General features: G+C 41.6%; 1 protein-coding gene across 3 annotated transcripts; it reads left to right on the top strand.

Annotated features, from left to right (window-relative positions):
* Positions 1-1,696: 1,696 nt before the first annotated feature.
* On the top strand, positions 1,697-21,824 carry LOC125644085 (acyl-coenzyme A synthetase ACSM4, mitochondrial-like). 3 transcript variants are annotated; one of them, XM_048867499.2, is made up of 14 exons: positions 1,697-1,853; positions 4,746-5,021; positions 7,167-7,380; positions 10,478-10,685; positions 11,311-11,454; positions 12,466-12,622; positions 14,108-14,187; positions 14,430-14,553; positions 16,382-16,462; positions 16,611-16,712; positions 18,331-18,458; positions 18,545-18,644; positions 19,558-19,677; positions 21,258-21,824. In XM_048867499.2, exons 2-14 carry the CDS (start codon positions 4,824-4,826, stop codon positions 21,342-21,344), a joined length of 1,743 nt encoding a protein of 580 aa, XP_048723456.2. In that variant the 5' UTR covers positions 1,697-1,853; positions 4,746-4,823; the 3' UTR covers positions 21,345-21,824. The 3 variants fall into 3 exon arrangements, with proteins under 3 accessions (XP_048723456.2, XP_048723458.2, XP_048723457.2); XM_048867501.2 differs by lacking the exon at positions 1,697-1,853 and adding an exon at positions 1,999-2,132; XM_048867500.2 differs by lacking the exon at positions 1,697-1,853 and adding an exon at positions 3,378-3,443.
* Positions 21,825-26,640: the final 4,816 nt, after the last annotated feature.

Genomic DNA, 26,640 nt, shown 5'->3' with positions numbered 1-26,640 from the left:
AGTAGACTAATAACCACCTTCATCTGGTCATCTGGGTACAAAGATGGCCTCATCAGGAATAGCAAGCAGCACTGATTGATAAACCCTCAGAACTTGTGGCAGTCTGCATCAAACAATTCTGGCAAGGGGATTTCTGGACCACAATCCTGCTATTGGAGGAAGCCATTCTCTAACTGCAGCTGGACAATTTGGTTCTGGAGGGTCTAGAACAGGGACTCAAATGCTCCATCAAGGCCCTGCGGTACAGTACAGTGGAGTCTATGCAAACTATCAGGCGCTGACTCCCAATAGTCAAGCCTGGTAGTTGGAGTGGAGATCAAAGTCAGATATAGGAACAGGATTGGGCTGAGGGTGATGCTGGAACCAAGATTCGGGGACAGGCTGGGGTCAGAACTGAGATCGTAGTCTGTAAACAAGCCAAAAGCAGTACTGTAGCTTGAGTCCAAGTGCAAGCCAAAGGTCAAATCTTCATGGTCAGAGTCTGAGGGGGGCAGGAGGCAGAGGCAAGGCTGATGTGTGGTTCATTAACAGAACCAGAGCAAGGTCAGACTAGGGCAAGGACAAGACTGGAACAGGTCTCAGGCAAGGCTGGGGAAGGAACAGGCACTAGATCAGGAGCAGCTTGGGAGTCTATAAAGTCTGATACACTGCAACACAGCAGGAGGTTTCCTAGTTGGGTAATGCTGTTGCACAGACTGATCTACAGCTATGGTGGGGTGGGGGAAAATACCTGATCCTGGTGGTCATCTAACCCAGGGATAGGGTACTGCCGCATGCCTGAAGGCTGAGTCATTGTAGCCTCTGCGAAAAGGGTAAATAAGTACAGTGAGCTGTTGCTGCAAGCCTGAGGGGTGATTCACAGTGGCTCTGTAAGAGGGGCAGCTGAGAGAGTAGTCCTGGTTTGGAGGCAGTTTGTCTCACATAGACCAAGAAAGCCACGAAAACCAAACCAGTATTGATGGAGGCAGTTGCTGGGTTTGGCTACAAATATCGGCATTGCTTTAATCTTGTTGTGCCCATAGTAGGCGCAGCTGACCAAGACAACGAGAATCAAAAACATCAATCCACCACCTTTCAGCCTTCCTCAGCACCCACATTTCACTGTTTTGAATGTATGTTGTTAATCCTCCAAGGAGTCCCAAACAGGGAAATTCCCAAACTAAAGTCAAGAAGAAAAACATTTTTTTTAAATTATGAGGCAGTTTTTGTACATTATAAAGGAAAGTAAAGTACACAAACAAAATATTTACTTACTGGTATTTGTCAGATAAAATCCAGAGGATTAAGTCAAACTCATAACATTCATATTTATTAAACACTATTCAGCAATATAGATAAACACACAGGACCAGGTTTTCTGTTGGTGCAATCCAGTTAAAGTGAATGGAGTGAATTTGGCTCAAAAAAGCTCTAAATGAGATCTAAACACAAAATGATATTCAAGATCCTAATCTGTATTATCAGCAATATTTCCTCTGTCTGATACCTACATAAGGTGAGAGAGAGAAAATATATGTTAAGAACTTTTTTTGTCTGCATTAGAACACTGAGAAATGCCCTGTTTACCTATTTAAAAACAGCATTTAGAACAAACTTTATTTTAGCAAATAAAGAATTTGTGTTTCATATTGAAAGTTAATGTTTACTTCTATGTTCTGAAATCCTTAATAGGTAAAGTATTCACTTTGTCTTGCAGATCTGCAAGGAGCTCTCAGAGACTTTCTGTTCTCCCCAGTGTGTTACAGTTCATCCTGTGGAATGTGAGTAGCTGGCAAGTGACCAGCAAGTTCAACATCTTTCCTAAATTCCAGAAAATCAGAAAAAAGATATTACTAAACTGGAGTTGCCATTAGGTGAGTTTTTGGTTGCTTGCTCGGTTGGTTGCATTTTTTGTTTGTTTGTTTATAAAACTTTTAAAATCATTGAACCTAAACACGGGTCATATAAAATAGAGGAGACTAACAAGTGGCACCTTAAAGACTAACAAGTTTATTTGAGCATAAGCTTTCGTGAGCTACAGCTCACTTCATCGGATGCATTCAGTGGAAAGTACAGTGGGGAGATTTATATACATAGAGAACATGAAACAATGGGTGTTACCATACACACTGTAACGAGAGTGATCACTTAAGGTGAGCTATTACCAGCAGGACAGCGGGGCGGGGGGAGGGGGAACCTTTTGTAGTGATAATCAAGGTGGGCCATTTCCAGCAGTTGACAAGAACGTCTGAGGAACAGGCGCGGGGTGGTGGGGGGGAATAAACATGGGGAAATAGTTTTACTTTGTGTAATGACCCATCCACTCCCAGTCTCTATGCAAGCCTAAGTTAATTGTATCCAGTTTGCAAATTAATTCCAATTCAGCAGTCTCTCGTTGGAGTCTGTTTTTGAAGTTTTTTTGTTGAAGAATTGCAACTTTCAGGTCTGTAATCGAATGACCAGAGAGATTGAAGTGTTCTCCAACTGGTTTTTGAATGTTATAATTCTTGATGTCTGATTTGTGTCCATTTATTCTTTTACGTAGAGACTGTCCAGTTTGACCAATGTACATGGCAGAGGGGCATTGCTGGCACATGATGGCATATATCACATTGGTAGATGTGCAGGTGAACGAGCCTCTGATAGTGTGGCTGATGTGATTAGGCCCTATGATGGTGTCCCCTGAATAGATATGTGGACACAGTTGGCAACGGGCTTTGTTGCAAGGATAGGTTCCTGGGTTAGTGGTTCTGTTATGTGGTGTGTGGTTGCTGGTGAGTATTTGCTTCAGGTTGGGGGGCTGTCTGTAAGCATAGAGAGACTATTATACTGATATCTAATTGAAGCCTAATTAGTTCACCTATAAAATAAGTTTTTAAAAAAGACAATTCAATCTTACAAAATGGGAAAGCTATAAGTAAACCCATGTTAGAAGGATTTCATTATTGAGATGATCAGTTAGAGAAGAGACAGATGGGGATGGGAGAATGTGGTTTGCCAAATGTAGACCTCACTTGTAACTTGGGAGTCCTAGATTTAGAACAAAAGTTGAAACTCTAGCATCTGAGTTTCTTTTGGCACCAGCAGAACAAATTCCAAGCTGCAGAACATTTTCTCTTTGATTCTGCTATTGTCCTAAATCGGGGTGAGCCTTTTGGGGCTCTCCAAATCCCCCATTCCTCACCCAATACCTTGGAACTGCACACGTTCCTCTGGAGAATACCTATAAGGCAGGGGAATGATTTGCCCCAAAGAAACTTTTTGATAACACAATTCTCCACAATACTTGTATCCCCCGCCCCCCAAGCGCAACCCCCACAGCTCCTATTGACCAAGAACCAAGGCCAATTGGAGCTGCAGGGGCAGTGCCTGTGGGCGGGGCAGCACGCAGTAGAGCCGCCTGGCCGCACCTCCACTTAGGAGCCAGAGAGGAGACATGCTGCTGCTTCTGGGAGCTGCTTGAGGTAAGTCCCACCTGGAGCCTGCACCCCTGAGCCGCTCCCCGGCGCCCCAATCCCCTACCCCAGCCCTGATCCCCCTCCCGCCTGCCGAAGCCCTAGGTTCCAGCCCAGAGCACCCTCCTGCACCCCAAACCCCTCATCCTCAGCCCCACCCCAGAGCCTGCACCCCCAGCCGGAGCCCTCATGCCCCCCACCCCAGCCCGGAGCCCCCTCCCACACCCTGAACTCCTCATTTATGGCCACACCCTGGAGCCCGCACCCCGAGCCAGAGCTCTCACCCCCTCCGACACCCCAACCCCAATTTTGTGAGCATTCATGGCCCGCCATACCCAGATGTGGCCCTCTGGCCAAAAAGTTTGCTCACCCCTGCCCTATGTGTAGGAGCAGGAGGGGAGACACGCTGCTGCTTCTGGAAGCCGCGCAGCACGACCCTCGACCCTGCTCCCTGGCTGGAGCGCCGGAGCAGGGCAAGCCCCAGATCCTGCTCCCAAGCAAGAGCTTGAGGGCCGGATTAAAACGGCTGGCGGGCCACATGCAGCCCGCGGTTTGCCCACCCCTGTCCTAGATGAAGAGAAAGAATAACCTTCAAAGAAGAAGAGTAACTGATTATATATCACAGACATCCTCTTTGTTAGAAAGCCATGTCTTTGAAATCTAAATGTCCCATATGAGCAAGGAGAATTGTTTATCCACAATACTTGTGTTATCAAAAAGTTTCTTTGGGGCAAATCATTCCCCTGCCTTATAGGTATTCTCTAGAGGAACTTATGCAGTTCCAAGGTATTGGGTGAGGAATGGGGGATTTGGAGAGCCCACAAAGGGGTACTTAGGCTCCATGCACCGTGGTTTCCCGTTTTGCACGGTCTCATTGTGCACTGATGCTGCAAAGTGGCTTTATAGGTGGGGCTGAGAATCTGCCCTTTTATGAATTTGTAAATACTCATACTGGCTTGGCATTGACATCATAGAGGATAGACCACCCCTGAGTCTGGAGCAGTGACAAAGGGTTTTCCCGCCACTCCACCACGTGGGGGTGGATACCTTCCTCCAACACCCTGAGGAAGTTCCCCAATGCCCAGCCTGGCTGCCCAGGCTTTCCTCTGGGGCCAGGATTTGGGTCTATGAGAAACATAATGATGTTAAGCACAGTCCTTCCTTCTCCTACGTTTGCCATGTACTCCAGTGAGACAAGGATTAGACCCTTGGCCTAGATCTTGTAACTGATTTGTAGTACTTTGGTCCATCAATATTTGTTTTTTTCTGGCAACTCTCAATTTAAAGTTTGTATAAATAATTTCATTGCAGGTCAAAAGCCCTTCAAAGAATGTTCTACTGAGATGTTTATATAATCTAAACCAAGAACTGTGACAAGGTTTTTGTGCCATGAAGTTTTTACTTAAACTCCAGATTTTTAACTCTATTTGGACCCCAAAGTCACCTTGTAGATTCTTCAGCAAACATTGCCGAGGATTTGCCCCTCAAAATATCTCTGGCAATGAATCACCGAGCCTCTATAAAGAGTTGCCAGAGCACTTTAATTTTGCAAGTGACATTTTGGACAAATGGAGTCAAATGGAAAAGGTAACATGTTTTGTCTCCTTAGTTCCAACATTTTCTTTCATTTCTGTCTGGTGTTATATCATCTTATAGATACCGGTTCCAAAACATATGATCTCTGTGATGATCCTTTCATAGTAGATATTAACTATTTTGCTGCTATAAGATACTTTCAAGGGTGTCAGGTAAATAACTGAGCTGTTTGGGAAAACTTTTGTCCCAAGTTTTCCATCTGAAAAATGTTGTTTTGATTAAACCAAAAATTTTCACAAAATCATATCAATTTTGATAAAATTCCCATTAAAATTAAAATAAAAAGTTTCATTTTGGAAAATTTCATTTTGAAAAAAATTGAAATTTAATTTCTAAATTTAATTTTTATTTTGATTTTATGCAGTCTAGTTTTAGCTGTGTCAGTCCCACGACATTAGAGAAACAAGGTGGGTGAGATAAGATCTTTTATTGGACCAGCTTCTGTTTGTGATAGAGAAAGCATGTCTCTCTCAAAAACAGAAGTTGGTCCAATAAAAGATCTTATCTCACCCACCGTGTCTCTCTTTTTTGATTTTGTCATTTTATATTACATCTATTAATTTTACATTAATACACAGTATCTTATATTATGCACTACTACTGCTCACATGCTGTCATTCAGAATGAAAACAAATTACAAAATGTTGAAATGTGCTATGAAATGGAAATTCCAAATTTCAACCAGCTCTAGTGAATAGTCAAAATACCATTAAGAGTATTTGCTGCTTCACATGCAACATGTGATCATATTTAGGATCAGGGCATAAGTAGAAAAGACTAAGAAGGGAAATATTATTAGTCCCATTTTATTGATAGAGAATTAAAACACAGAGAGATTAAATGACTTGCCCAAGGTCACAACAGAAGTTTGTTGCAGAGCTGGGAAATAAACCTACATTATCTTCTTCATCCCAATCCTCTGATTTAAACACAAGGCCAGCCTTCTGCTCCTGGGCCCTGCTTCAGGAAAGCATCTCTATTCAGGAAAGCACTTACATCCCATTTAAGTCAAATGGCTGAAAATTAAGCATGTATTTAAAAGCTTTCCTGGATTCGTGCTTTACCCCCAGATTCTGCAAACATTGACACACATGCTTAACTTTTCACATGGGAGGTAGTGAAATCAGTGGGACCATCATGTTCTTAAAGTTATGCACGTGCCTAAGTGCTTTTCAGGATCACAGTCAATAACTGAAATCAATTAAAGCATTCAGAAAATATCTGAATTCAGTATTTTTATCAGGGGATAATATTTAAGAGCAGTAATATATTTAGCTATTTTACATAAAAATAGATACACAGAGAACTTAGGTTTAAAAATGTTAAAGGAATAAATAATTGTATGTTTTCAATAAGAGGGGCTAAAGCCATCAGAATTTATGTTAGAAACTTTTTTTGTGCTCTCACTAAGCCTAATCCTGCAGTTATTGACAGTCTTATCTTCCCAGGGAGTCCGTGATTGTGCCTGCTGTACATTTTCACCTATGTATGTTACTTGTAATGGTCTGTTTAAAGAATGGTTATATTCCTCATTAACTTCTCAGTGTATGACATGCAATTTTATATGATGATCATTTCTTGTTTACCAGTAAGAGAACTATGGGCTCATCCCACTGCTATGCTGAGTACAGTAGTTCTAAGTACTACTGTAATAGAAATAACAATCATCTTCTTCTTCATTATGTGTTCTGGGCCATGTTTAAAGGAAGCAGAATAAGGACCTTGTACACTTGGAGTTATACTAATAACGGAAAGAGCTCAACAGTTCTTTTCCCATAACGATGATTGTAATCTATGGCAAAACATGTCCAGAGATAAACCTTCCCAGAGGCTGGCCTAAACCTGTACATTTCATACGGTAACAAGGCATTGTTATGCATAGCTTGGGCAGCTCAGAAGAAGAGACGCAAATTCTCCATTGTACTTGATTAACAAGCACATATTAGATTTCGGATATAAGCCCACAAGTCTATAAATACTTACACACATACTTACCTTTAACCAAAGGGTTAGTCCTGCTGAAGTCAAAGAGACTGCACTTCTGCTTGAAGTTAAACAATTGTGTGTTTGAAGCATTGGGTCTCCTCCTGATTGTTGCATTATTTATACATTTTCCTACTTTCTTGTCTTTGCCAGAATGGAGAGAGAGCCTCCTCCATCCCAGCCCTCTGGTGGGTAGGTGATCAAGGCAACGAGGTAAGGTGGGGTTTTGAGGACCTGGGATTTCTATCCAGGAAAGCAGCCAATGTACTCTCTGATGCATGTGGTCTGAAAAAGGAAGACAGAGTTATAGTGATGCTACCCCGGATACCAGAATGGTGGTTGATAACAGTGGGCTGCATGAGAACAGGTCAGTACCAAGAATAATAAATGACTGAATTTATTTGTATTTCAGTAATACTTATAGACCCCAACTGAACTGCAGGCCCCATTAAACTAGGCACTGTACCAACAGAGCAAGAAACAGTCCTTGTCCTGAGGAGATTAGTCTAAGGCCCCAGTACTTTAAAGATTTATGCGCTTAACTTTGCACACTGTGACCTGTCCCATTGAAGCCAAAGGGAATGCTTAGAGTGTGTAAAGTTGAGCATGTGAGTAAGTTTTTGATGGATCAGTGTCTGAGTAGAAAAGATGGACAAAGGAAATATTGCAGTGTTGTAGCCAGGTTGGTCCCAGGATATCAGAGAGACAAGGTGGGTGAATGTGACAGGGTACAGTCTGGACTGTTGAACCACTGTGTCCCCTAAATTCTCTAGCCTGGGGTTTTTTTTACACTGCTTTGCTTTTTTCTGGCCTGTTCATGTTCATGTAAAATCACTCCCAGCTAAGTTACATAAATGCTCTGGCCAGCCACTCATGAATTAAATACAGAAAACATCCACAAATTCCCAGTCCCAGCCTTGTCCCCCAGAAATGTGCGTCTTGTACTGCTCAGTACCAAACTGAACAATGCAAGCTGATATGAAGTCTGTCATTTCATCAGTGGAAAATAATATGCACCATCTTTGTTATCCCAAATGGAGTTTCCCACACACTTTAATCCAAGCACACAGTTAAAATAAAACAAGAAGATAAGTTCATTAACTACAGAAAGATAGATTTTAAGTGATTACAAGTGATGATGCATAAAAGTCAGGATTGGTTACAAAAGAAATAAAGGAGTAAAACACAAGCTAATACCTCACTTAACAAGCTAAGTGAACTTAAAAGCAAAAAGGTTTTGTCTCACCATATGTTTACAGCAGTCTTTACTGGCTGATAAGCCCCCTTCCACCCTTCCCCCAGGTCAATAATGCTTTCTTTGTCTTTTGAGCATTGTAGCTGCTGTGAGTAGAGATGGGGGTAGAGAGAGGTGATTTGTATTGTGGGTGTCCTCCATTCTTATACCTTTCTCCCCTCTTTGAGGATTATCTCCAGCGGGGGTTCAGGCAACAGCCAGTCTGTTTACATGGAAACTCCAGCCATTTTGATTGCCAATATGTAAAGTTCTCACTCACACTCTTGTTCCTGTCAAAGAATAATCACTTAACTCATGCCTGGTCTACACTGGGGGGGATCGATCTAAGTTATTCAACTTCAGCTACGTAAATAACATAGCTGAAGTCGACTTACTTAGATCTACTCACCATGGTGTCTTCACTGCGGTGAGTCGACAGCTGACGCTCCGCCGTCGACTCTGCCTATACCTCTCGCTCCGGTGAAGTACCGGAGTTGATGGGAGAGTGCTTGGCGGTCGATTTATTGTGTCTAGACTAGACATGATAAATTGACCCCCCCACTAGATCGATCGCTGCCCGCTGATCCGGCGGGTAGTATAGACAAGCCCTGACTTTCTTGATACCTGGCTGAGGTGCCGGTCTGTCTTTGTCTCTGAAAAACTGGTTTCAGCCTGCTTTTCTGACTCTGGAGCATGTTACAGCAATGCTATATGGTATACTCATAACTTTATATACAATGTTGATATACATATTTTACCAGGACAATAATGTTCAGCAGATTATGACATTTCAAATTATACCTCACAAGGCATACTTTGTACAAAATTTATCACAGTCTTGTAAAAGTGATGAACATAATAGTATAGACCATCGCAGTGAAATAATATATTTTATTGAACCATCTTCTGCTGGTGAGAGAGACAAGCTTTCAAGTTTACCTGTAGCTGAAGAAGAGCTCTCTGTAAGCTCAAAAGCTTGTCCCTTTTTCTAACAGAAGTTGGTCCAATACAAGATACTATCTCACCTACCTTGTCACTCTAAAGGAAGTGTTGTTATTTCCATTTTACAGATAGGGATCTAAGGCACAAAGAGATTAAGTTACTTGTCCAGGGTCACACTAGGAGTTTCTGGAAGAGCTGGGAATTGAACCTAGATCATCTCCTTGACTTTTCTTTTTGAAATGACTCTTTGTTTAGAAATTTCCTTCAATTTTTTTAAATTAAAAACAAAAAATGCTTCAAATCAAAACAAGAGTTTTGTTTTGAATTGATTTAAATGTTTCATTTGACGTGAAGTAATTTTTTCTTATCTTTATGATTTACTGAAACCTTTGAAAATGTTTAGTTTTAGTTTGATCCTAAATAATTTTTTTTTCAGTTTTTCAAATTCCCAGCAAACTGAAAAATCCATTACTCACACAGCTCTGCTTAAGAGCTTTCCTGAATCTCTGCCTTAGCCCCTGACTAATCCTGCAAACATTTACACACTTTCTTAGTCAGTCTCAGTGAAATCAATGGGACTACTCGTGTGCTTAAAGATAAGCACGGTTTAAGTGCTTTCAGGATCAGGGTCAATCACGGACATCAGTTAAAGCATTCAAACAATTTCCAAACTCAGTATTTTTATCAGGAAATAATATTTCAGAGAAGTAGTATATTTAGCCATTTTGCATAAAATATGTTTTGACATTTAAATATTGTATTGATTGTATATTTTTAAAGAAATTCATGACAAAATATTAGTATAAAAGAGCCCATTTTACAAAGAAGAAAGCTGAGGCACATAGTTTAAGTGACTTGTGAGCCATAGGAGGGGGCATCCCCCAGACAGTGTGGCCTTAGTATTGGCAGCAAAATAATGTTATCTCCCAGAAGATTCTTCTGCAAATATACTAAAGGAAGAACTTAGGGTGAAGTGTTGGGTTGGGGTTTCTGATTCACAATGATGCTCTACTTCAGTCTCATGTAGCCTAACTATACTCCTGGTCACAGGCAACCACTGTGTCTGAAGTCTGAAGAGGCAGTTGCGTGGGAATTAATTCTCAAAGGCTAAGGTAGATAACAGCATCACAAGGCATAGCACAGAAAGATAAGTACAAGGGGCCAGATGTCCAGCTAATGTAAATTGGCACAGTTCTGTTGAATCCAATGAACTTACACTGACTAGAATCTTGCCCAAGTAGTTTAAAATGTTCCTCTACCTTTAAACTTCCATTTGTTGCACCTCTAGGAATTATCTATATTCCAGCAACAATCCAGCTGACAGCTAATGACATTCTCTATAGACTCCAGGCTTCTAAGGCCAAATGCATCATTACCAATGATATACTGGCACCTGCAGTGGACTCAGTTGTGTCCAAGTGCCAGTTTCTAAAAACCAGGCTAATGGTATCCGAAGGCAGCAGGGATGGATGGCTGGACTTCAAGGAACTACTCAAGTGAGTGTGTCTTGCCTCAGTGAGCTAATCATCCAAATGGAAATTCAGGTGTTTCCAGCTTTGTAGTGTACCCCTCCTTGTTTAAAAAGCAGTTTCAGAACTCAGATAACTCATACATTCTATGTGGTTTTTGGGAGCAAGCTCTTCCCTCATTTACCTAACAAGTCTGCATTCCAACACTAAATTAAATACAAGTATAAAAAACTAACAGGGATGGGAGCGGAGATCTGCAAATACATATGGCTTTAAATATATAGAGGGTGAGGGAGAAGCATTAATAACAACAGAACAGGGTCATTCTGCTGAAAAAGTGTGCTGAACTCTAGCTTCAGATACACACATAGGGCCACTGAAGTCAACAGAAGTCTTTCCATTGATTTCAGTGAGCACTGGATCAGGCCCTTAGCTCCCATTGAATGCAAAGAGAGTTTTGTGTGCGTTTCCAAGGCCAGAATTTGGCCTAATAAATCTTACTGGCCAATGACCATTAAGAATGAGATCATAGGCAGTTTAATTTGGGAAGACAAAAGAAATCCCTCACTAAAGTTGTAAACTAGATAGCGATTGAAGTTTCCTTTGTTGAATAGCTTATCCACTCTGATGTACTCTTGTCTTTATTTTGAAGAGCTGCACGTGGTGATCATGACACTGTTAAGACAAAGAGTCAAGAAGCAATGACTATCTACTTTACCAGTGGAACCACAGGTTACCCCAAAATGGTGGAACATTCTCACAGTAGTTTTGGTATTGGAATGACCTCGACTGGAAGGTATGTACTGAAAATACTTCATTGCTCTGATAAACCATGGTCACAAAATGAATATGTAAAAAATACTGAATATATGATTATTTGTCTGAAAATTCATACCAGGAATGGATTATGTGTACAGATGATCAAACCACAGAATTTCTGTCCTGTGGGAAATTCTGATATCTTGACATTTGTTTTCCTCCTGAACTGGATGAACAGTCAAAATATCTAAACTTTTTGTGGGACAAAGTTCCAAAATAATTTGATTTGGCAATTTCTCAATGTTTCATTTTTTCACATTTTCAATTGAAAAAAATGTTTCAGCATTCCCAAATCAACATATTTAATCTTGGATTACATTAATCTCTCCATCTGCCTTCAACACCAGAGTGCCACATGGGAATTGTAGTTTCAGGTCTGTCATGTCCCCATTCTTCCCTGGATGGATGGACTACATCTTCCATGATGCACCACAGCCCCTTCCTGTAGTTGACGTGCTGCAACGTATCATGGGACTCCTAAATAAAAATATTTAATTTTGTTTTCCTGATGAAAAATTCAGCCAAATAAATTCTGCCAAAATCTATCCCTACAGAAAATTTTTATTTTGATGAAACTCCTTCTTCTCATGGGAAATATTTCATTCAAAAAATTTCGACTAGCCCTAGTTATTCACTATTTAATATGTCTAGTTACTTTTTAAACAGGAAAATAAGAAATATCTGTTCTCCCATCAAGAAGCTGAAACAAAACCATGTGACTTAGGTGAGCAATCACACAAGTATAAAGAATAATGAAGAGATTATATGAACAGTAGGCAAACATCTCACAGGGATGTTAGCATTCAACTACTCACAGTTCAACTGTGACTAATGAATCCACTCATAGGCATCAGGATTAGTTCATGAACAGAAAAAAGAGCCATGTTCATTCACAACAAATAATTCCATCCGCTCTCCATTTGTACATTCACTTTATTTTTCTATTCAGTGTTTTTCATTACGATATTTTTTTTGGCATTTTTACCAGGCTTTGGTTTGATTTGAATCCCTCTGACATACTGTGGGGCCTGTCTGACCCAGGCTGGGTAAAATTTGCCTATGGCAGTCTCTTTTCTACATGGATTCATGGAGCGTGTATCTTTACACACAGCATGCTGCAGTTTGAGGCAACAACTGTCCTGAATGTAAGAATAAAAACATCATGATGTGGTTTAAGCCATAACTGATATATGCAAAGCAGATGGTGAAAAAGGATAGTATCAGGAGTAACTTTAAAATATCATAAAAATCATGAGACTATGATAATGTTGTCTAGTAGTAAGTGTCATCCCCCGGTAGGCTGCCTCTTTTGAGACTTCGTTTTGCCCAAGTGCACCCTTTTCAAGTGACAGGCCTGTGCCTCCACTTCTCTTTGTGGTGGGACCCCACAATCCAACTAGTCTCCACTTGGTCTCTGGGTTACATCCCCCCTGGTTGTCAATAGTGATACCTAGCAGGCCCAACAGACTTGGCACCTGCACGAGTTTCTCTTCAGGAGCCTGGGGTGGTAATAGTATGAAGAAGCAGCTTCTTCAATACATAGTATAACGTATCTATCAAAAGGTGCACAGCACTCAGAAAAATTGATTTAAAACAACAGTAGGTACTGTCTTACCTACACTTGGCATTCCCATCAAACTCCTAGTAGACATGACTTATGTTGGTGACCCCAATTCTCTGGGGGACCAAGTTACAGCCTGCTTGCTGCAGACCATGACACATAGTCTCTCTCTCTCTCTCTCTTTCTTTACTTGCCTGTCATCTCTCACTGACAGCCCTGGGCAGACTCTCTCAACTCACTCAAACCCACTCCTTTTTCCTCCTTTGATCCTAGGCTTAGCCTTGGGAATAGTAAACCATTCTAGTCTGGGTGGAGCTGGGTATTGGGGTATTCTCTAACTAAAGCTTTTCTGATGTTTTCTTAAGGGCTCTGATCTGTGCCATTTGTTTTGCATTCACTGCTTGGTCCTTCTAACAAGCCCTTTTGATACAACTCAGTAGCAAGTCACCCATCATAAACAAACACACAAAAGCATACACCATATTCACAAAAAGTAATACAACTGTTTCCCAGTTCTCTACACTGAGAGTCAGGAAACATAGTTCTGCTTTCAGCACTATTACTGAGCTTCTAGGTGACCTCAGGCAAGTCACATCATCTTCCTATCCCATAGTTTCCCCATCTGCAAAGTGACGATAATAAAATCTTACCCTCTTTTGTAAAGTGTATTGAGATCTCTGAGTAGAAAGTGCTATAGAAGTGTTAAGTATTATTATTACTTTCTCTTCACTTGTGCCTATCACTGTGGGGTCGAATTTGTGTCACTGTTGGAGGAAAATGCTAAACTCCAAAACATAAGCAAGTTAACTTTCAAATAAATATAAAAAAGAAAGGAACAAGAACTCTTAATAGCCATGCCAGACCTAGCCCAACACATCATTCTAGCCCTCTGCCTTTTTAGTATAGTGCATTCACTTTATTATTTATTTGTTCGTATTGTGATGGTGCCTAGGGCCCAAATCATAGACCAGAGCCCAAATGTGTTTGGCACTGTACAAACAACCAAAAGACAGTGCCTGCCCCCAAGGAACGAACAGTGTAAATAACTTTTCTTTTCTTTCATTCATAGTGTCTATCCAGATTTCCTATAACTTCTTTCTGTGGTACACCAACTGCTTATCGCATGCTGGTGCAGCATGATCTTACCAGGTACATCTAGATTGCTTACTAACCATCCCAACTGAACTGTGTTCTAGCAGAATCACAGCCCTAGATTTTTGCTTTGCCAGGTTTTAGTCTAACAACGTAACCATTTCAGAGGTTGAAATTCTAGGTGAACTCACTCTGTAAGTTCTTTACCAGTTACAGCTACAGCAAATGAAGCCCAGAACTGAACCATATCAAAGTCTCTCTAGTAATGCTCCTAACCATTGTTTTAAACACTTATTAAGCTACAAGTTCAAGAGCCTGAAGCACTGCCTAAGTGGGGGTGAGCCACTCAACCCTGAAGTGATGGAGAGATGGAAAAGCAAAACAGGGATCGATATCTATGAAGGATATGGCCAAACTGAAACAGTACGTTTGCATTCAATCACACACCTAATAAGCCTAATTCTAACTCAAGCTAATGAGGAAAACTGTCAAATTCATATGGTACGTTTCTTGCTTTATCCAGGAAAACAGGCCCCACATTTTCAAATATAGGTAACTAACATCAGGCTACTAAATCCATATGTAGGCCCCTGAATAAAAAGTGTCTGATTTTCAAAGGTGCTGAGCACCTGCAGCCCCAGTGGCTTCATTTGGAGTTTTGGGTTCTCAGCATCTTTGAAAATCAGGCTTTGTTTATTCAGGAGCCTAAACATAGATTTAGGTGTCTAAGTTTGAACATTTTGACCTAGAAATTTAATTAGGCAGCATGCATTCCTTCAGCCAAGCATCTCAGCGGCAGATTTTAAAAGGGGCCATTAGCTATGCAATTAACTCATTAAATATGTGCGCAGGGGACCCAAAGGGGCCAACCTGGCTGGAGGGAGGGGGCAGTAAGGAGGGCATACTTGCTACACAGCAACATTCCCTTCTTCCTCCAACTCTGTGCAAACTCAGCTGGGAGGGAACAAGCCAGGTCAGGTCTGGGAGATAATCATTTTGTGTGACATCTTTCCCTCTCAACTCTGGGGGGTTTCAGGTGTAAATAAATGCTGATCCTGACAGTGTTATGCTTCTTCCCTCACCTCACAGTGAATCCCACTCCACAGGTGGGGATGCAATGAGCCAGAGGCACATAGCCTCTGCACTGATAGTCCTGGCTTTAGGTGTGTATTCAGAGATCCATGAGTTTCTAGGGATGAGCCCCAGTCAGTTCTCTGTGGCAGACAACCCTATCTTCCTAATGGAACAACCAGCGGGAAATTCCAAGGACCTAATTCTGACTTCATAGCAGGTTTTTTTGTTGATATCAGTGGAGTCACTTCAGATCTACACAGGTTTAAGCAAGAGAACGCCTAAGCCCCATATGTCCAAACTTGTAGAATCACCAGCACGCTTGTAGGAAAAATCTGTTCAAGGTAATTTGGACATACAGGAATAAAGTCTCCAACTGTACGTGCTGACAATCATTATAATGTAGCCAATAGTAAATATCAGCTGCTGGGCCAAATTCTTCTCTCAGGCTGATATTTCTTTGAAGTTAATGTATACTTCTCTCCAGGGGTGAAAGTAACTTAAAGGACTTACCGGTATGCCGGAGTCCTGAGCAGGAGGCGTGGTCTCAACTGGAAGAGGTGTGGCCTCAACCAGAAGAGGCGGGGCCTTTAAATACCTGGGCCCTTTAAATCACCGCTGGAGCCCTGCCGTCGCTACCGCTGCTGCTGCAGGGAGCCGGCTACTCCAGGGAGCCCCTGGCTCTTTAAATCGCCAGCCTGGGGAAGCTGGTCCAGTTCGGTCTGGTCCTGCACGGTGTTCTGGCTCTTGCCGGTACGCCGGACCGGACCGGCTTACTTTCACCTCTGCTTCTCTCACACAGACATACTTCTTTGTAATAAATGGAGTTAAACTGGTGTAAAACAAATGCAAATGAGAGGCGGTTGAGTTCCAAGGAATTTAATCTGGATATTTTCACGAGTATAGTTGAGAGCGGACTTTATCCCACTGAGCCAGATCTTCAGTTGATATAAGTCAGGGTAACTCCATTGACTTCTTTGGAGCAATGTTGATTTACACCAACTGAAGATCAGGCCTATTGTGTTTAAAATCACAATTGAGTCACTTTTCAAATGAACATTTTTACAAAAATGTTACTAGTAAAATAGATAATGCAAAACGTTTTCAGTTACAAATATTCATATCTAAATAAAACATCAAGTACTGTATTTTGTTGCACAAATACAATTTTATTTTACAGGTTTTGATATGTGCAGTTTTCAAAGGGATGAAAATTAAACCTGGTGCTATGGGAAAGGCAGCTCCACCTTATGATGTGCAGGTATTTTGACACTCCTGGTCACTTTCAATCTGAAGTAAGATAATGTTCCCACACAACACAAGATTCTCTCTGAACATTTAATTCAGTACAACTCTCTGTTTAACAGAAAGACATTAAATCATCCAGGAGGGGTTTTCTCTCATTCTAGATAATAGATGAAAATGCTAATATTCTGCCTCCTGGGAAAGAAGGAGATATTGCTATCAGAATCAAACCAACAAGGCCATTTTGTCTTTTCTCTGGCTACATGGTAAGGAAACTTTGTATGAAATTAATCAGATTTTGAGGCCACATCTTAAATATACTGATAACTTTTTAAAGTATCTTGTTGTGGGTGTCTGTATACTTCCAAAGACAATAGTTCATGTGTCTCATAAACAGGACTTCCACTGGTGCAACCAGAGGCAGAAAGTGTACTGGTGGGGGAGGTTGAGACAGAAAGCACCTGCAATATTCCCTCCACTGGGGGACTAAGGATATGTCTACACAGCAATCATACAGTGTGATTGTAGCCCAAGTATTCATACCTGAGCTAGCTTTAATATAGCTATCTCGGGTCCCAGAGCAGTGAAGTCAGGGCAGCATGAGCTTCAGCACAGGTTGTACAAACCTGTCTGAAACCCTCAGTAAGTACTTGAGAGTCTAGCCTGGTGCCCTGATGCCCTGCCACAGCTTCACTCTTCCACCTGAGCTAACTAGATTAAAGCTAGCTTTGGTATGTTGGCTCAAGCTGTAGTCAAATTCAGTGACTGCATTCTAGCCATACCCTAAGAAGCAAGTGACTATGGCCAGGGATGCATTGATCCGCTTCAGCTGATCGGGCTCCTATGGAAAACCTGGCAGATTTTAAATACTCCCTCCCCCCATGAGATATCCTAGGGGAGGTCACACAGTAGGACTACTGTCTGCCCTTCCTCCGGTGCATATCCTTGGGTGGGAGGGCAGGCTAGCCCTTGAAAGTGTCAGTAAAACCGAGTGTGGCCCAGAGTTCAATGTTTTTAATGGTTCGTTGCAAGGAGGTAGATTTAATGAAGAACTCAGTTCTCTCTTTTTTTGTCTCCTCCGCCACCCCAGTCTTCCAACTTGATTTTCTAATCATGCTATTAATTAAGGTGGATTTAAGGGCTAACTTTTCAAAGGAGCAGATGGTGGGAGTGCCCACAAAAATATACATGGCCCTTTTGCACCTGCAAAAGCTGGCTAAAAGGGTAGGTAATATGTAAAGATATATGCCAGTTGTGTTTAACTGACTTTCTTGCATACATGACTTCTGCCTTCTGACTTGCCTCATGTAGCCTGTCCCAGTGAACCAGGCTTGAAATGGAAAGAGACTACAAACAAGAGCCTGGAAAAGCCTGTGGACACCTAGCTGGAACAAAAAGAAGTTTGCAAAATGCTTCTGTTGGCATATGGCAAAGACAAATCACTGCTGGTTCACAGCCAGTTTAGACACATGTTAGGGCTGAGTGCCAGTACTCCTGCAGCTCAAGTGTAATCATTCGCACAGCTCTAATACAAAGTCACTTGACCTCAGAAACACAGAATGTATTCATAGTAGATCAGATCATGCTAGACTTGTATGGGCTACAGCAAGGCTGAAAGAGTTCAAAATAAGAACAGTTATGAAAAGTTTTGAAAGTTTTAAAAAATCATCTTGTATAAAGATAAGTGAGTTCTCATGAAAATTTTCCTGACTGAGTAACTATGGCCTTCTTCTGTTAAGTAACAATTTGTGGTTGAACACCACTGAGGTCCTGATCTATCTCCCATTGAAGTCCATTGGGATTTTTTCCATTGACTTCAGTGGGAGTTGGATTGGATCCTAAGGGTTCATTACCATTTGTGAGATGTTCCTTTGTTGTTGTCAGGGTGATCCAGAGAAAACTGCTGCATCAGAACGTGGGGATTTTTATATCACAGGAGACAGGGGCATTGTGGATGAAGATGGATACTTCTGGTTTGTTGGAAGAGCTGATGACATCATTTTATCTTCTGGGTAAGTTTGTTTTTATGGGGTTTCCATACTAAGTTGCCATACATTGATACAGTTTGTAAATACCAAGCTCTTATTTCCTCTCCTAGGTATCGTATTGGACCATTTGAAGTAGAAAATGCCTTGATAGAGCACCCGGCAGTAACAGAAGCAGCTGTTGTCAGCAGCCCAGATCCCATCAGAGGAGAGGTAATGAGGTTGATATTAGTGGGTATGCAAAAACACCTACTGTATATACTTGTTTAGAAATAAACTATAGCTGTCAAGGAAATTTAGGAATGCTAAAGGCCAGATTTTCAAATGTATTTAACCACTTAAAAATGCAGAGAGATGCCTAGTTGAATTTTCAAAGTGCCTAAACAAGCTAGGTACCTAACTCCCATTGATTTCAAAGGGAGTCAGGTACCTACACAGGTTAGGTGCTTTGAAAATCTGACTCTTGGTAGTAGGGCAAACTGACTACTCTTATTTTATTTGTTTTGCTGTTTAAAAATAAATTGATTAATTCTACTCCCACATACAACCAAGCAATCACAGTGACTTCAGTGAATCCCCTGGGTTCCACAGGTGCAACTGAGAGCAGACCCACTGACTTGAATGGGATATTTTGCAAAACAGGCCCTTAGGCATATACTTATATACAGATACGGCTCAATCCTCAGGTATGCAGCAGGCTGCTTTGTCTGCAGCACAACTAAAAGCAACCACAGGGCAGCTCTAAGTTCCACTAACTTGAAACAGTGCCCTAGAGCTGTTGTGCTAGCCAGGAAGCATTGAAGAACAGTGTGCTCAAGCCACATCCCTCCTACCTCCACCTCCAGCTCCTGTGCTGCGTGTTAAGAGGAGGTGGTGAAGAGCTGGCATAGCTGACTGTATGCTGTTTGAGGATTCCCACACACTGGGTGAATCCTCAGATGCCTACTTGGGGCAGTTTTAAGGCCCTGAATGGCAAAAAGAGCCTTAGTGTATGCCAGCATCTGGCCCATAATCTTACTCTCCTCTCTTGAAAGCAATTTTAATGTTGCAAATTGTATTTTTCAGTTTGATCATTGTAAATGTGATTGAATATTAGAAGATGCCTACATCTCACTGTGTCTTGCAGGTGGTGAAAGCCTTTGTTATTCTGTCTCCTGACTTTGTATCACATGATCCAGAAAAATTAACTAAGGAGCTGCAAGAGCATGTCAAAAAAGTTACTGCACCATACAAGTATCCCAGAAAGGCAAGTACCTCCAAGTGCTGAATGTAAGGGTAATTCCTGACAATGCACCCCAAAATTAAAACTGTTCTGATCAAAACTAGAGATCAGATTAGAAATATAAACAGATTTTACTCCTTAGTAAACAAATATTTTCCTCTGTTTTTCTTCTGTTACCCCCACCACCTTTTAGTCAGGCCTTCAATGTAATTTTGAAACATACAACCAGCTCTTTAGCTGACGTAAATCAGTGTAGCTCTGTTGAAGACTATGGAATTATGCTATTTACACCAGGTGGGGATCTGGCCTGTTAGGTGTTTTATTTTGGAATAGTAGAGACAAATCTTTCTCAGATTTCAGTGGAACTATTCATGGGAGAAAGATGAGCTGCATTCATCATTTAATCATATTTATATATGAAACTAAAATTAATCAGATTTTACAGATTAAATATAATTTCACAATATATAATGAAATTTAAAATACCATTTTCAGGAATTTTCAGTAATATAATAGAGAAAAGAAGATGCTCCGTGTGGTAGAAGAACAAAAGGGCTCTAATACTGTACATAACTGGCCAGGCCCACCAGCTGAGGATCAGGCTTAGGGATTATGCTGGGTGGGTGGTGGAGAGTCACAAAGGGATTGTATCATATTGATCATTATTGATGTATGCAGAATTTATACACATCAAGCTTAGTATTAAGGTTTTTATAGGTAAGCTAAAGATAAGAACCAGAATCTACCATCAGTGTCTCTAGGCTGGTGTCAGTGGAATTTGGTTCTTATCTCTAGTTTACCTATAAAAACTTTAATACTAAACTTGGTATGTATAAAATGCTTCCACCCACTGTTCAGAGGTCTCTTAGTCCAAACACTGGGCCTGATTCACTACTGTATTACTTCAGTTTACACTGGTATCATTACATTGATATCAGCTGCTAGACCTGCATAAAACTGAACAGCAGTGCATCAAACTCATAGTTTATAACTGAAGGGCTTTACATTTCCATTTGGTGTTTGAGTGGGTACTCCAATATTGGGTGGTTTGTCAGTAGCATTTTGTTTAGCTATTATAGCTGTATTGACACCCACTGAAGGCAGGGCAGAGTCTCATTGAAGTCCTATTTCAGAGTAGCAGCCGTGTTAGTCTGTATTCGCAAAAAGAAAAGGAGTACTTGATTGAAGTCCTAGTGGACGGAAAAGTCTGTACTGTCAAATCCCATTGCAGGATCAGGGCTGTAACTGTGAAACATCTCTCTCATATATTCTATTAGTTTGTGCTCTGAAAAAGAAACCTCACATCAGTGGATTACAGGTCCAGTCCTGCTCCCATTGAAGTTAATGGCAAAATTCCTCTAGGTTTCAGTGGAGCAGGACTGTTCCTGGAAAAGTTGAGGAATTACTGTGTGAGCAACTGGCTGGTTCCATTACCCTAGCAAGGAGCTTGTTCTTTTATGAATGCTGGTGGACTTTCTCCATGGTTTATCTTGAAGGAATCCCTAACCTTTATAATAGATGTTTTGTTCCAGAAAGCAAGACAGCACCAAATCACATTTAATTTGCTATTTTTCATTATTATTTGTATTTTTTTTATAAATTAGGTGGAATTTGTTCAACAGCTACCAAAGACAATCTCTGGGAAAATCCGAAGGAAGGAATTAAGGAATAAAGAGTGGGGGAGAACTTAGCTTTGTGTGGAGTTAAGAACATACATTTTCATTTCTGCTATAATCATTCATTGACCTGTTCTCTGTTGACGTCAGAAGGAGCTAGATAGTATTTGAGATGAGGAATAGACATTGTCACTGTTTGCTGTAACTTGCAATGTTCTGGGGTCTTGGGATGGTTATGAAATTCAGTGGACTTGATTCTCAAGAGAAACTTCATTGAAGGCAATACTGTGCCAGGAGAATCAGACCCTAAACTCCTCTTTATCTTTCTGTTTGATTATTTTCCATCTATGCCTTATCATTCAATACTGAATGGCAAGTATGTGTCAAATGTTGTTTTGTGAAAATATTGTGTAATTATTTTTAATGCTCTGATTAGCTTTATAGAATACTGGATAACTTTTTGAGGTGGTAATTATTGCTAAATGGTCTTCTGTCAGCCACCATCTTTTTGTGCATGTTAGTTTAAAAAAATAAAAGATTTCCTGAGTTGTGAAATTGTATTAGGTCACAAAATGTTGCTGTAACAACCAGATTTTCCTCTCCAGTATTCAAGCAATGATCTACGTCAGCATCTGCATTGGGCATTATTAGGAGTCTGGGCCTAGTGCTTGCAGCCATTAATACTATCCTACTGAGTTCCACGATAGTAGGCACTATTCTTGTTAGCAGCATCAGGTCTGACTGCTTCCCTGACATGGTACAAATAACTCCCTTTGAGGTCAGTGTTACCTGTGCTCTGTGGGGGGATACTCTGACTCCAGGATTGCACAGTACTGTATATTAAGAGTAAACCCACACGCTGAAGACACTGTGATATGCTTTTTATTACTCTTTTAAAAAAACATGAAAGACAACCGAGCTTTGTGACTAAAGCAGGATACATTTAAAGGTAATATAAAAACACTGATAAACCGGCAATTAGGAGAAAAGTGTTATTTTATCTCAGAATCTCTGGTTCTGCTGTGAACTTGCTCTAATTAAGGCTCTGTGTCTGTCACGGAGGTCACAGAAGTCATGGATTCCGTGACTTTCCGTGACCTCCGTGACTTCTGCAGCGGCCGGTGCGCTGGCTCTGGGGCTGCCTGATCCGCAGCCGCTGGGCCAGTCGCACTGGCTGCTTTTGGGGAAGTTTGGGTGTGGGAGGGGGCTAGGAGTTGGGGTGCGGGGTGGCGCTTACCTTGGAGGGGACGGTCTCCCTGAAAGTGGCCGGCACATCCCTGCAGCTCCTAGGCAGAGAAGCCTGGGGGCTCTGCGCACTGCCCCTGCCTGGAGGCCCTGCCACTGCAGCTCCCTTTGGCTGTGGTTCTCGGATCTGCGGAGCCAGAGCTTGAGCTCGTGGTGGGGGCAGCACGTGGAGTTCCCCCTGGACTTCCCTCCCCCTAGGAGCTTCAGGGACATGTTGACTGCTTCCAGGGAGCTGCGCACAGCCCAATAGGGAGCCTGCCAGCCACGCCAAACTTCCCCACCCCCAGCGCCATCAGAAGTTCTGGGCCGCATACTGCCACCTCCCTCCTCCCCCACAGCACCAGTTGGGGTCCCGGGCCGCTTGCCACCGCCTGGTCCTCCCCCAGCATCAGCCGGAGTCCTGGGCCCCCCCCCCCCCCCCGCACAGCACCCTTGAACCGGCCCCCCACAGCACCCGTGGCTTGGCCCAAGTTTTAGTCAGGGGTATATAGTACAAGTCATGGACAGGTCACGGGCCATGAATTTTTGTTTACTGCCCCGCCCTGACCTGTCCATGACTTTTACTAGAAATATACGTGACTAAAACGTAGCCTTAGCTGTAATATGGCACTCATGGGCACATCTGTTGTAGTGTTGAGGGCCTGGGAAAATAGCAAATGTTTTATGTAAAGCTGTTGATTATCTTTCGGTAGAATTAGTTCAGTTACTAATTAGCAAACAAACACAGGTCCCAGCAGAGTCTGTGCCAAGAGGTTTTCTGCAGGTGGCTCTAACCACTTAAAAATCCTCAGGCTTTCAAATGTATATTGCTTTGCTTTACAACTCCTAACCCTTAATTACCACTGGTAGAATACAAAGGACTATTCTGTAGTAGATATACACACTGATGAAGGGCCTGAAGCTGCATAATTGAGGCTAATGGGAGTTTTAATATTAATTTCAATGAGAGCTGACTCAGACAGCAAATGAAGACGAGACCTGCAAAATATTTACCTGCTGTGGATCACGACATTTGTTACAGAAATGGGGGTGAAGCATTTCTGGCAATTATCACAATCATGTCAACAGAGGGTGCGTGTGCCAGCAAAAACTGATGGCAGTTTTACAAAGCTGATCTAGAACGCTCCGTCCAACACCAGGATCACGTTTTTGGTTTTAACTCTTTGGAACAGTGACTGTGTCTTCCTACATGTGTCTGCAGCACATAGCACATTTTGCACCATTGTGCTAGTCACTGAATAAGCATTAATAATATTTCCAAAATGTCACAGTCATGGTGTGTGTCTCAAAATTTACTTGCCTAGTGAAGTGAGGGTCACACAAGGTCTGGTCAATGGGCCTTCATACAACCCCGTGAAAATTATTACAAATCTAACCTGTGCCACTCTGGGGACAGAGGCAGGGCAAAGACGTAGCTGCCTAAATCCATACTCGCTCATGATTTTCAATCACTCCAAGCTGGTTTTGATTCCTGATTTCCACACTATTGCATTTTTATATGTCAGGTATTTCAAGTGGCATGTGACTATTAGTGTTACACAGCTCAGACTCCACTTAAAGCAAGCACTGGAAAGACCAGCTGCAACACACAGAGTGTGGTCTGAAGCAAGTAGGGGATAGAAGAGCAAGAAGATATGTTTACCTCTTTATGCGGGCATGCAATTGTTTCTATGCCACAAATCCCTGCTTTATTGTATTGCGCTAGCCCCTTGAGATCAGCTCCATCTGGATCTCAGAGCACCCTCGCCTAATCCAGGCAGGAAACAGAGTCTTTGAGTTTAAAGAGCTGATGATCATACAATATATTCTGCCAGGCTTTAATTGAATCACAAGACCATTGTCTAATATATTTTAATTTCTTTTATGTCAATGCCCAAGGGCCTCTAAGCACCTTAACCAAAGTGCTAAAACATAATTAACCTACCTAGGCATCTTACCCAAATAATGTCAAAAGTGGAAGCAGAACCAATAAAATATACCAGTCAAGCCAACCAATGGGATAATTCACCTTTCCCTTATGCCAGTTTAACACCAGTGTAACGACAGAGACGCAGCAGAGGTGATTGTGATTTGCACCAGTTTAAGTGAGCAAAGAGGCAGATCTGATATCTTTAGATATGATGAGTCTATAGTTTACTGTAATATTGGATGTACCGAGTTCTCAGAAAAAGGGAATAGGTATGTCTCATTGGTACTAGCTTTGTGATGAGTTAAAGAGTGTAGAAAGCGTCCAGGCTTCCAGGAGTCACGCCTTACTTGCGCTGGTCCAAGTCACTAACCTCCTGACATTTTTCAGGTAAGATTGTCAAAAGCTTTGATGCCTAAGTCACATTTTCAAGTGACTTAAGCGCTTGACTTACAAGGAAACTGAGGCTCCTAAGTGCTTACATCATGTTTGAAAATGAGACTTAGGCTCCTTAGGAGCTTTTCAGAATTTTTACCTAGGATCCTTTCAGCTCACTATTGAGTGTCTAGATGCTGGTTCTCTCAAGAACTAGTTAATATATTTGGTTTTCCTAGGGAAATACAGCACTAACAGCAAATATCAAGCGATTTCAATGACTGCTAATCTTATTGTGAGCAAAACTGCAGCTACGTGCCAGTCATACTGAGTGGCTAGAGAAACATTATCTTTACTCACATAGTTTACAGAGCAAGATAGACAGTGCAAGATAGACAGTGGCTGTAAGAAAGCCAATCTCATGTCGTGAGTCTTACGTTCTCAGCTCATGTTAATAGGTCTGAAAAGCAAAACTGATCAAACTTAAGGGGCTGGTTCTTGGGTAAGAATAATCACATTACTCTGTAAATCTCAGACATTTACTGCTACTAGTGGAAGGAGCATAATTATCCTGGTGCCTGCTTTTCAGGTGAGACAGATCCCCTTAAGAATTAACCAAAGCTTGTGCCTCATATTTACAAACTCCCTTAGAATTACATTATAATGAGGCCCCCCAGGCTCACCAGATTAGTCACTGAAAGGCTTTTGGTATCTTAAAAATGTACCTTAGTTGTCTTGATCAGTGGCATATTATTAAATTGTTGTTCTAAAGTAAGATGTCCCTGACAAATAGCAACCTACAGTACACTGGCACCCATCATGGTATATCTGTACTAGAAAAGACAGGCATCAGTTTGGTAATCCATTTGCATAAGCCTCAGAATCTGAATGCATCTCTTGCAAAGTAAACTGAATGCAAACAGGCTCCAGCTCAGCAAAGCATTAAACATGTTCTTGAATTAAACATCTGCGTAAGTGCTATGTTGAGGTAAGATGGATTGCTGACTCATGACCACAGGGAAGAAGAAAGAGTATTAAATAAGGGAGCAGAATTTTTAAGGCTAATATACAAACAATGGGCCAGGTTCTGATCTCACTTCCACCAGTGTAAATCTCATGCTGCTGAGGCATATGCTACCTACAGAAATTCCACACATCATTTGGCACATCCAACTGAACATTTAGGGCCCAACATTCAGGGCCTCTGTATGAATATAGGCCATTGATATCTTGTGTTGCTGTACCTATGTCCTCTAAATTCATATCCAGCTGATTCTTAACACTGGTCTGCAAATTTCTTTTCCTCCAACCTCTCCCCCCCAGGATCATTGCACAATCATGCCTTTCTCACTTACTATACTGAGTGGGTTTATGGATTCATCTACATTAAATTACTCATTTACATTATTCTACAAAATTTGGGTGATTTAATAATTTTGTTTCTTGTATTGTTTAAATTGCTGGTCGTCTTCATGTTGCCATCTTCCAGACCATGTACATCTTTTGGGATGAGATGCACTACTAGGCCCCTGTGCATGTAAAATGGCATACCAATTATGTCAACAGCAGTGGTTCTCTAGCTTGAGTTTTCATTACTCTCCTCAGGGCTGGGGACTCAGGTTTGGTCTTGTCTGAACTGTTTACATTTTCTCCTCCAACTAGAATAGGTGAGATTTATTTGCACTGTGATTCCTAACACTTTTAATTACATTTATCATGCTGTGGCTAACAGAGTGTTTGCCTTGAAGATCTGATAAACTCCTTCAACTCCACTCTTGTGGTACTACAGGATGAAATTATAGATAAAGGCATTGTGGATTATCTAGTTTCCTGAAGTAGTGAACC

This window comes from Caretta caretta, chromosome 10 (genome assembly GCF_965140235.1).
Source record: "Caretta caretta isolate rCarCar2 chromosome 10, rCarCar1.hap1, whole genome shotgun sequence".
Lineage (NCBI taxonomy): Eukaryota > Metazoa > Chordata > Testudines > Cheloniidae > Caretta > Caretta caretta.
This window is presented reverse-complemented; position numbering and strand designations above follow the sequence as displayed.